Source organism: Hermetia illucens, chromosome 3 (genome assembly GCF_905115235.1).
Source record: "Hermetia illucens chromosome 3, iHerIll2.2.curated.20191125, whole genome shotgun sequence".
In the NCBI taxonomy this organism is placed as follows: domain Eukaryota; kingdom Metazoa; phylum Arthropoda; class Insecta; order Diptera; family Stratiomyidae; genus Hermetia; species Hermetia illucens.
In genome coordinates this window covers 124,809,544-124,821,666 of record NC_051851.1, presented here as the reverse complement: position 1 = coordinate 124,821,666, position 12,123 = coordinate 124,809,544, and the positions used below count along the sequence as shown (strand labels likewise).

The following is a 12,123-nucleotide window of genomic DNA, read 5'->3' as shown; positions in this document are numbered from 1 at the left end:
AGAAATCTATTCTCCATTGTGATAAAAAATTCTTCGAATGTTTCAGAAGTCAGTTGAAACTTTGGAGGACAACCGCGGTGATGGTTATCTCACTAGCCCACCTCAGTAATCGGATTGAAGTTGCTTGGAGGTAGGCTGTGCAGTAATCTTCTAAAAGATAATGCTTGATACGGGATCTAATAAGTATTCTGGTATCGCCGTGGGATCTTTCTTCCGGAAGTTTAAAGTCGTAGAAACAACAGCCATCATGTTTTTGTGAGTGAGATGCATTTCTGATATGAGCATTATCACGATTTATTTTCGAAACAGGAAGTGTCGTATTTTCAGTTCATGCTTGCTGATGCCGTTTGCATTCCAGTGACATATTTCGAGTTGGTTGATTTGCTTCTAAGAAGGACCTGTAAGATCCAGGGTCTGATTATGCATCATTTCTTGCATCGAGGATATAAATTGGATAATGGTTTAAGTCAGTGTAATGAGGAGCCCTCCCAGATTGTGGATTGGGATGTAAATACCAAAGAAAGAAAGAAAGCGTAGTTTCTCCCGGCGGTGGCATCAAACTGTATGTCGCTCAATGCATTAACAGCGCTAGGTACGCCTCCGCTGCCTTGTTTTAAATCTGGAAATGTAGTTATCTCCATACAAAGATCAAGTCGAGACTAATCTCTGCTAATGACCTATATCCAAGCCTTCGCCAATACTAGTCTGAGACGTATCATCGGGGTACATTGATGTGATACAATTTCGAAAAAAGAACCTGTTAGGCGCACAAGCCAGCCAAGCGGAAATGGCGATGTGTAGGTCAGACATTAAGGAAGGGCGATAATTGCATTGCTAGCTACGCCATGCAGGAAAACCCACTCTCTCAAGAGGACCGATGACTAAATCGTCCCAAGAGCATTTGGCGCAGAACAGTAGATGAGGAGTGTGAGCTTCTCGGGAAATTGTGGGGCAAAATGATGAGCATTTCAACGGTTCGTTTGTGGGGCGCTTAGGCGTGGTTAATATGCCATAACCCGTCAAGAGCTGAATGGCAACCGTTGCCATCCATTTACAAGAAGGAAGGATATTATGTATGCATTATGGATATTATGTATGTTCGTCATCTTATCTGGCAAGATCTCAACCACCATCATTCCCGATCCTGCAGGCCGAACACACCCTTGAGATTGTCTTCCTCGCGACCATGCTTACTTCTTATCCATTACATCCTCTTCCCCAAGGTGGTATTACATAGAAATGGGGCCACCCTGGTGGTTTATCAATCTAGAAGCACATCGCTGACCTCAGATGCTGGAGATTGTCTTAGTCACAGCCATACTCGCGCTGAATATTTTTCGCAAGCGCACTGAAATTCTGCTTTCGATTGATTTTTACGCCAAGCGCCGTCATTTGATGACATCGATAGTTGATTTGACTCTATGAAAGTCATATCGCCTACGTTCACATGAAATAAATTTAAATATGGATTTTTTTAAGTACGCAATTAATTAAAAATTCCCTAAAATTGATCTGCAGGAGGAATCGAAGCAGAGTCTTGTAGAGGTGAAGGTCGATCCAGGATTCAGGAAACTGAACAAAAATGCGGTCTGTTTTCATATATGGAAAGTCGAGCAGGATCGCATTGAGCTGCTGCCAAAAGCATCATATGGAACCTTCTACGATGATTGCACCTACATAATTTATGCTGCTTCCGTAAATGGAACGTATTCGAACCAGGACACCATTGTAAGCAAACATAATACATGTAATATGGGCACATTGATACGCTAACTACATTCTACTTTCCAGACTAGAGAAATGAAATCATCCGCCAATATTGGACGGTTTATACATTTCTGGCTTGGATCGAATACTACTCCACAAAAATCTGGAAACGTCGCATACAAGGTTATGGAGCTCGACACACATTTCGATCATTTAACCACCCAATTTCGTGAGTCTCAGGGAAATGAAAGTTCTCGGTTTCTGTCTTATTTCAAAAACGGAATAACGTAATTCCTCGCAAATGGTTTTATGGATGTAGCTGTGTTTTTATCATTTGTTTATCTTTTGCAGAATCTTGTCCAGTGAAGTAGAACAAACTAATCCTGATTGTCGATTGTATCGCATTAGCGGTAGAAAATGGTCTACCTGCGTTGAGCTGAACTCCGTTAGTTGGGAGCACTTCGGCAGTGCTTATATAATGGTCCTTCAAACACCGAAATATGTGTTCCTGTGGATAGGAAGGTCGAGTAGTTCCACTGAACGTCGTAATGCATGGAACATTGCAACTAAGATCCAGGAAAAGTTTCGAATTTCTGATATCACGATAGTAGATGATGGTTACGAGCAATCCATGAATGAAGCGCGTAAGCAGGAATGGAACAGTCAGTTGTGTCTCAAAAATCGGTTCGTCCATCAATCGAGCAATACGGGTCAATTCCCAGTTGGTCCTCTCAAATTATACAAATGTGGTTACTTTAATGGAAAGTATAGAATCGAAGAATTAAAAACTGACGAGCCAGAACAAAACGACCTGAGTGACTCAGAGGCAGCCTATATTCTGGATGGAGCGCTAAATGGAGTTTGGGTTTGGGTTGGACGAAAAGCGTCCATTCAAGAAAAAGTGGAAGCAATGCGTAACGCCAGAGGCTTCGTTAAGAAGGTAATAATGTAACTTAGTGGACCACCTCAGCAACATCTTGTTACATTTTTGAATTGTATTTTTAGAAGAAATATCCTTCATTAACTCCAGTAGCAAAAGTTGTCGAGGGACATGAGCCGATTGAGTTTACGCGCTTGTTTCCAAGTTGGAAGTATTTGGAAAGCATTCCATCTAAAATGTCCAACGTCTTAGGTAAACTTGACTCGTTAACTCTACTGCAAAGACCTAAAATGGCAGCCGAGACGCAACTTATTGATGATGGAAAGGGCGAAAAGCATATCTACCGCATAACCGATGGACAATATGTTGAACTTCCAAAGCAGAAAAACATTGCTTTCTTCTCTGGTGACTGCTACATTCTCCACTATTTTGTGAATGTACGTAATTTGTCACCAACATTTTGGAATTTACCCAAGCAATAATGCGAATTTTTATCTATAATAGGTATCAGCTTCACAAGGGAATCAAATGGCTGAAATCAATGGTGTGCGAAGCGTTCTCTATGTTTGGTACGGTCACGAAACCACGGATGAAAAACGACAGAAATGCGATCTAATGGCTCACGAATATTACGCAAAATTAGGCAAAAACGCGATGATGGTGAAGTTAGTTGATGGACTGGAAACACCACATTTCCTGCAAATTTTTGATGGAAAGTTTGTGGTATTTTCGGGACCAGGGATGGGTTATGATCACAACAGTTTGAATTCACTGTCTCCTTCTGGATTCATTCTGAAAGTTTCTGGCGATTCAACTTACAATTCAAAAGCTGTGCAACAAGACACATTAATGATGCTATCGCCAAAGGATTGTTTCGTTATTAAATCACACGGTGTATGGGTATGGTGTGGCCAAGGATCTACTGGTGATGCACGTGAAGTAGCAAAGAATATTGGGGGCATTTTTGGCGAGTACACACTAGTTATGGAATCGAAAGAACCCGAAGAGTTCTGGAAGAGTGTTGTTGATAAATTCATTGAAAGAAAATCCAATGGATATGCTGGATCCATTTCACCGATTGACAAATCAATAGTAAACATTGATAAATCTCGAGTTGGACTTTATATTGCCTATGTGGATCATGGCAGTATAATTACCAAAGATATTTTAGGTTTTGAACAATCTGATTTAACCCCTGAAGATGTATATCTATTGGACGTTGGAAATATGATTTTCATTTGGCTGGGTGCACTTTGCACTTCAGGTGACAGTGAATTGTGGTGTTGGGTAATGGCTCGTGATTTCTTACAAAATTACCCAGTTCATAGAGATGAAAATATTGCGATTGCTCTCATTCGGCAAGAATATGAACCGAATATTTTCACAGGATTTTTTGATACATGGGACCCAGACTATTGGAAGGTGAGAATAGACTTTGAATCATTGAAACTTGACTTATACGCGAAATACTTTCCAGAAACATATATCATTTGATATGATAAGAAAAGGTCTTGAGTCGTATGTGTCGCCTGTTGCAAGTCTGCAGAGTTCAGTAAACGGAGAGAGCGATTTTGATAAACACCACAAGTTTCCGCTAACTGTACTACAACAGGAAGCCGATGCTTTACCAGCTAGTGTAAATCCCACAAGAAAAGAGGTAGATAACTTACATAAATATTGTATTATAATTTGGAGCTCAATTTTGATTTTATTCTTTACAGGTTCATCTTACACATGATGATTTTGTTTCTATATTTAATATGAGGTTTACGGAATTTGAAACGCTTCCAGGCTGGAAGAAACAAGAATTGAAAAAGAAGCATAAATTGTTTTAAATTAGTAGTTATTTGTATTTTGAAGTAAATAAAGATATGTATGCGATATATTATAAATGTTATAAATACCTTAAACTATTATTTACTTTAAGGTTTTTCTTGAGAATTTCCAAATAGAAATAATCGGGCGCAACAAAAAAAATTAACGGATTTTAATTAAAAAACAACAAAATTGGAACTTTCATTTCAATTTTAGTAACATTGGGTGCAGTTACAGCTACAACGATGCATCGGATTGGAATGGCATTGAATCACATCACTGAACATTTCATTCCCAGGTTCGTACAATGCTTTCCGAAAATAATTTTTTCAGGAAATGCGCCTTTGATGGACCTGCATTTCAAGCAAAAGCTACCGATGTGTAGTCAGGTTAAGGTTTTTCGATTCTCGTGCTGAGAAGGAAGTGTATTTGCGGTTGTTGTCCTACTAAGCTTTGGAAACTACTAATCGAGACCTTTCATTTGATACGTCCACTGATTATATTCCCGAAAAAAATGTCTTTTTCCTTTCGCATGCAATTCAACGTACAACGATTTTACTCGCTGCATGCGTTGGACTAGACGGTTCCTACCTTCCAGCCAAATAGGATAAAAAATGGCGGAGCAATTTAAAAAAGTTCCCAGAAAAAGATGATATTACATAAAAATGGTAATTTAATTCATATAAGGGCTGTTTTGTGGTTTTTGCTAGTTGAAATTTCGATTTTGCCTGGCTCGCCTTCTTTAAAAAACTACTACTTTGAGTTTTGAATAGAAATTTCGAGGGATGATTCTTAAGACTATATTTTATCGAATTATCTTACCACACACAAAAAAAGCAAAACAACCTGAGAATGAAAAATGTTCTTTCGCAAAGATCTAAATTAAAACTGAAGGAATTTATCTACACTTAATATGATATGGAACCTAGTGCAAGTTCCGATAGTTTCAATTTAGAACTGATCTTCGCAACATCACTATAAGGTCCCATACGCACTTGGGTTTAACCTAGTATACTTACTACTTACTTACTTACTAAATACTTACTGTTGAAAAACAGGTTGTTTTGTCTGTACTGTATGGATTAATGATGTACACGGCACTTGAACCGTTAGCTTATACAAGTATGAAACGAAACCAATTGGCATTTCGTTGACTGAATGAATCCAATATTTGATTAATGTTCCTTAAATACTAATTAATAAGTTCAACTTTCTGGCTTTCCACGATATTCGTTTACTTTGCATAAATTCAATGTGCAAAAATTCTAAATCAACTAGTCTCACACAATCCTGGATTCTGGTGAGTTGCAAGAATTGAATATCATGAAAAGTACACCGAATGAAATTTAAGTGGCATGGGATAAATCTGTATTGCAGGAATCAAATATCGTGGGAATGAATTGTGTAACTGAAATGCTATAATATAATAGAAATTAAATTAGAATGTTGAGTATGTCTTGGGTTGCATATCAGAAATGCATAACAAGAATCTTTTTTATTCGTATCCAAATATATCATCATCATTAACAGCGCAACAATTTGTATCCTGTCTAGGCCTGCCTTAATAAGGAACTCCAGGCACCTCGGTTTTGCGCCGAGGTCTACCAATTCGATATTCCTAAAAGCTGGCTGGCGTCCTGACCTACGCCATCGATCCATCTCAGGCAGGATCTGCTTCGACTTCTTATTCTACCATAGATACCCCCTTCCCAGCTGGGTCATCCTCATCCATATGGATTAATTGACCCGCCCATCGCAGCCTGTTGAACCGGATTTTATCCACAACCAGACGGTCATGGTATCGCTCATAGATTTCGTCGTTATATAGGCTACGGAATCGCGCATGATAAGGCATCCCCTTGTCTTAGACCGTTGTTGATGTTGAATGGTCTCGAGAGTAATCCTGCTGCTTTTATTTGGCTTCGCACATTGGTCAGGGTCAGCCTAGTCGGTCTTATCAATTTCGTTGGGATACCGAATTCCCTCATGGCCGTGTACACTTTTACCCCGGCTGTGCTGTCATAGGCGGCTTTAAATTTGATGAAAAAATGGTGCAACTGATGGTGGTGTGGTATTATTTTGTTAAGATGTTCTGAATCTTTATTTTAAATTAGCACTAGCGGGAAATAGTAAGCGTGCATGTATTTTAGTCGAAGGCTCCTTTTCGTTACAGAAAATAAAATCGTTTCACGTCGTGTCGAAAATTTCGAACAGTAACAAAAGTCGTTGGAGAATAAATTACGCACACTATGCCGGTGTACTCTTTACGAACTACCTTCACCGCTAAGCCCCGTACGAAAAGAAATCCACTTTAGTCGTAATCTTAAGGCACTCCTTTATTCCTTGGAGTTTAATTGAATTTTATTTAGTTACACGATGAGCGTTGAATGTTATTTTTTTAATCGGCCGCGTGAGAAACCGCCTATACTTCTTGGTGGTTGAGGCAGAAGGGCTTATTTCCATGCGGTCTTTTCCTGTCCCAACCAACGACACTTTCTCACCACTAGTCCTCCATTCCCGTGGCGAGTTCTAAAAAGTGGAGAGTTCCGCGCCATCTATTTGTTTGTTGTTTCTGCGAATCCTGCCGCGCCACAATGGTGTTGACGCAAATACGCACCATGAAGCTTGAAGCAGCATAAGGAACAACAGAACGAATGAATGCCGTCATGAATATAATATTATACACGATTTAGCGATACAGGGCATGGGCACTAAACCGACTTTCGTTAAAAGTTTGCGGAAAGAGGTAATTGGTCTACTTCTTTTATTGCTGTCAATATTCTAATATGAAATGTATTTGATGAGTCCTCGACTGACTATTTAATGATCGAAAAAGACAGGAAACAAAAATAAAAGTGAACACTTACTCAAAATAACCTAGAGATCTGGGGGGCCAGTAGGAGTTCGTAGAGTATATTCTGTGAAGAAATGGATACACGTCCAAATAGAATATGTCTCCAGAGGACTCTAGTTAAAGGTCTAGCTAATCCCGTTGGGGTACTGATGAGACTAATTGGATGAAAAGGTTATAAACAACACTGCAAGTAGAGACGGCTGGAATCCCGCGAATTCGATCGTGATATTTATTGGACAATTGAAATCACCTGCTCCAGATGGAGTCTACCCCATTTTCTTCTAACAAAGGACTGCATTTCTGGAGCAATATCTAGGCAGTCCTATATCAACGAAACTGGTAAGTCTGACCCTGACTAATGTGCGAGGCCAGATAAAAGCAGCGGGTTCATTATTGAGACTTTTCATCACTAACAGTGGTCTAAGACAACCTGGCCTTCATCAAGTCCACCCAAATAGTGGCCTATGCTAACGATAACCGAGAACAACTTGTATCTGAATTGAGAATATTAGTATACTTGTGCGCATTCCAATTCAGCACTTTGGCTCGCTACGCACGCGCTTGTAAATATATTTGTATGTGCACCCAACGACAACAAAGTTTCTACTCAATAATAATAAGCCGGTCCCAAGCCCGGTTGTGAAAGGAGGAGGGATGGATAGCTTCAGTCTGAATGGCTGTACGCCACCGCAGCGTCTCAGGGGGTAGGTGAGGAAAGTGCAGGAACTTTGCAGTCTTGCAGATTACTCACTAAGGAAGCTATCTACACACCTGGCAGCTAGGGATAAAATGCATCACCAAAAATGAGAAAAGGGAGAAATTTAAGGTCCGGTACGGATAACCGGCGGGAGTCGTCTGACTTGGTGACTGGGTCGGGCTCTCGTAATGGACAGCACGGCGTCGAAACCGCTAGTCGTGGGGCGGTTCGACGTCTAGGCGCCACGACGACCAGGAGCACAGCTCCGCCTGCTGCAGCTGTTTCGCCACAACCTGTGGCGACCACTTCAGCAGGTGCGCGTAGGAAGCGGATGAAATGGACTGAAGAAATGAACCTCTTCATCATCCGCTCCTACTACGAAATAACGGCGGGGGCGGGTACAACATCTTACCGCCCCTTGTTGCACCAGAGATTCGTCGAGCGTTTCCCGCAATTCGCGCACGTGACTGTGCAGCGAGTCGCAGACCAGCACCGCTTTATTACTCGCAGCGACACAATCCCGGCCACCATCAGGGAACGTGTTCGACTTGAAGTCATCGGGGAAACTGGTGACCGAGAGTCGATGGGGGCAGAGGCGGCGGCATCAACAACACCACGCCGCACTGCTGGCAACAGGTTCAGTACTCGCCGAAGCACTCTTCTCCACCGTCCAGCTGAGGTTTCCGCTGGGGTTCGGGACGAATTCCGAAGAGCGTGTATAGAATTCTCGGATATGGATCCTTTGCATAGACCAGGCATTCCCAGGCTCTATGCATCTCCAGCAACTCCGGGAATTCTATCTCAAATCAATGATGAGATTGCATCTCGACTGTGTGCTGATATGTCGCTGCTGCAACTACAATCACTTGTGTATTGTGGTGCAGTTGCGGCTATCAGATTGCACGGTCAGAAGATTCGCTTTCGTGTTATTGGTTTGAGTGACAAAAGAGATCCACCATGGAAAATTCGTCTGGAGCGTCGGCGGGACTCACTAAGGCAGGACATTGCTAGACTGATTCAGATCAGCACTGGCAATGCCAGCCGACGGGTGAGAAACAAAGTGCAGAGGGTTTACGGGAACTATGCCATCCCCTGTGAGACACCCGTTGTTGAAATTCTGGACACACTAAAGCAGAAACTTTCTGTCATATGCAGTCGGTTACGGCGGTATGGCGAAAGTTATTCCAGACGTGTCCAGAATGCAACATACGCGAGGAACCAGCGGAACTTTTTCAGATCTCTCAACGAATCCCAACAGAGCGCCCAGACAATACAGTTCTCGGTGACGGAAGCGAAAGAGTATTGGGGTGGACTTTGAGGGTTACCTGCCCAGCATGCTGAGCATGCTGAGTGGATTACCGCCGAAGGCACCCGCCATGCCAATACACCTGGCATGAATTTCGCGGATGTTACCGAAGAGGAAGTTCGACGAGCCATAAACAGCTCGAAGAACTGGAGGGGCCCAGGTCTGGATCGGGTGCAGAATTTCTGGTATAAGAAATTTACCAGCGTACACAGTCGGTTGGCACGCAGTATAAATGAGGTCATGAGTCGGCCTGAGGAATTTCCACCTTTCCTCACTGCGGGGATTACCTACCTTATCCCTAAGAAGGACACGGTGCAGGACCCCGCAGACACAAGACCGATCACTTGCTTACCAACCCTCTACAAATTCATCACGTCCATTATTAGTGGAAGGATCAATGCGCACCTCGAGACCAACAACATTCTGTCCGAGGAGCAGAAGGGCTGCCGAGTTGGGTCAAGGGGTTGCAAAGAGCAACTCATTATCGACTCGGTAGTTGTAGGACAAGCAACTAGAGGCCAAAGAAACCTCTTCAGTTGCTATATCGATTATGCCAAGGCTTTTGATAGCGTTCCGCATACCTGGCTAATCGACATCCTACATCTGTATCGCATTGATCCGAAACTAATAAAGTTTTTGGCGACAGTCATGGAAGGGTGGCATACCACCTTATCAGTCCGTACATCTGAGGGTGCTAATACCTCAGAGCCCATCCGTATACGGAGGGGCATCTTCCAGGGGGATTCATTGAGTCCTCTTTGGTTTTGTATGGCACTGAACCCCCTTTCATGGCTACTGAATGATGCTAGAGGGCATGGTTTTGCAATAAAATATGGCCTACGTGCTAAGTGCGAACTGACACACTTGATGTACCTAGATGACATCAAGGTGTATGCTGGTACTGACAACCATCTTAGAAGTCTGTTGCGAATAATAGACATGTTCAGCCGTGATATTCGGATGGAGTTTGGATTAGACAAATGTCGAATCCAAGCCATCCGCAAAGGTCATCACGAGCCGCATGCCGGACATAGCATTGGTGACCTCCACATCGAAGCTATGACCGAGACAGACTTCTACAAGTACCTAGGAACCCATGCTCGAGTTGGTGATCTGAAAGAAGCTCTGCTGTCCGAATTCCTGCGACGTGTAAAGCTGGTGCTGAAATCGCATCTCTCGGGGAAGAATAAAATAAGCGCGTTGAATGTATTCGCTATCCCTTCACTGGCTTATGCATTCGGAATATTGCCGTGGACGAACACCGACCTGGAAAACGTCCAGCGGCGGATACGGACAACTATGTCCAAATTCCGAATGCATCACCCAAAGTCTGCCGTGGAGCGGATGAACCTGCCTCGTGACATCGGAGGTAGGGGCGTGGTTGACGTGGCGGCACAACATCATCGCCAAGTCGACTCGCTGCGCGCTTATTTTTACAGCAAAGAGCAGGCGAGTCCCTTGCATGCGGCTGTCTGTAAGGCAGACTGTGGACTGACTCCACTTAACTTGAAGGATCGATCTTTCAATCCTCTGAGTGGGGTGAAGTCGGACCAAGAGCGGATCGAGGAATGGAAGTTGAAGGCAATGCACGGTAAACACGTGAATTGTCTTTGGCAGCCATTTGTCGATTTGCATCTGTCGAACAGATGGCTGTGTGCTGGGGAGCTCTTTGCTGAGACGGAGGGGTTCATGTGTGCCATTCAGGATGGCGTGGTCTCCACCCGAGCTTATAAAAAGCTCATCATGAAAGAACGGGTGGAGAACGACCAGTGCAGAATGTGTGGTTTGGCGTTAGAGACGTTGGACCATCTCATTTCTGGCTGTACTGTTATGGCACCGGTGCAGTACATCACCAGGCATAATGCTGTATGTAAGGTTATCCATCAAAACCTTGCATATAAGCATGGGCTGATCACGGGGACATGTCCGGTTTACCGATACGAGCCGCAAGCAGTACTTGATAGTTCTGCTTACAGCATGTATTGGGACCGGCAAGTTCTGACTGATCGCCATACCGCACACAACAAGCCTGACGTACTGTTAGTTGACAAGACAGGTCGCTCCGCGTATATTATTGATGTTGCTATCCCCCATAATAGCAACATTGAACGGAAATACGTGGGGAAGAAGGTGAACTATGAGCCATTGGCTCGGGAAATCAAAGAAATTTGGCGTCTCGAGCGGGTGGTTGTAGTTCCCATAATATTGTCAGCTACAGGTATTGTACCTAAATCCCTCACAGCTTCCCTTGATGTGCTGGGACTTTCGCACAGTCTGGTTCAAACCATGCAGAAGTACACCATTCTGCATACGTGCTCGATGTTGCGGGGAGTACTGGACGGATTCTCCCACTGACCTACCACCGGCCACCACCACCAGTGCCCCTTTAGTTTTTAAGTAGGTAGGATCGTCCGAGCCTAAATGCTTGGCACTTAGTGCTAGTATTAGGTAAAATCCGGCATCTGCCGAGATTGTGATAACTCGGAAATAAATAAAATAACTCCGCCGAAGCCGGTCCCAAGCCCGGTTGTGAAAGGAGGAGGGATGGATAGCTTCAGTCTGAATGGCTGTACGCCACCGCAGCGTCTCAGGGGGTAGGTGAGGAAAGTGCAGGAACTTTGCAGTCTTGCAGATTACTCACTAAGGAAGCTATCTACACACCTGGCAGCTAGGGATAAAATGCATCACCAAAAATGAGAAAAGGGAGAAATTTAAGGTCCGGTACGGATAACCGGCGGGAGTCGTCTGACTTGGTGACTGGGTCGGGCTCTCGTAATGGACAGCACGGCGTCGAAACCGCTAGTCGTGGGGCGGTTCGACGTCTAGGCGCCACGACGACCAGGAGCACAGCTCCGCCTGCTGCA

General features: G+C 43.5%; 1 protein-coding gene across 2 annotated transcripts in view; it reads left to right on the top strand.

The window, feature by feature from the left end:
- LOC119652691 (villin-like protein quail) overlaps positions 1-4,472 on the top strand; it is a 39,998-nt gene extending 35,526 nt beyond the window's left edge. For both annotated transcript variants that reach the window (XM_038056969.1, XM_038056968.1), the window contains exons 2-8: positions 1,519-1,728; positions 1,792-1,994; positions 2,059-2,647; positions 2,713-3,024; positions 3,092-4,009; positions 4,065-4,244; positions 4,309-4,472. In XM_038056969.1, the coding sequence (XP_037912897.1) occupies positions 1,519-1,728; positions 1,792-1,994; positions 2,059-2,647; positions 2,713-3,024; positions 3,092-4,009; positions 4,065-4,244; positions 4,309-4,422 (2,526 nt within the window). In that variant the 3' untranslated portion in view covers positions 4,423-4,472. The remainder of the gene's footprint in view (positions 1-1,518; positions 1,729-1,791; positions 1,995-2,058; positions 2,648-2,712; positions 3,025-3,091; positions 4,010-4,064; positions 4,245-4,308) is intronic.
- The last annotated feature ends 7,651 nt before the right edge of the window (positions 4,473-12,123 follow it).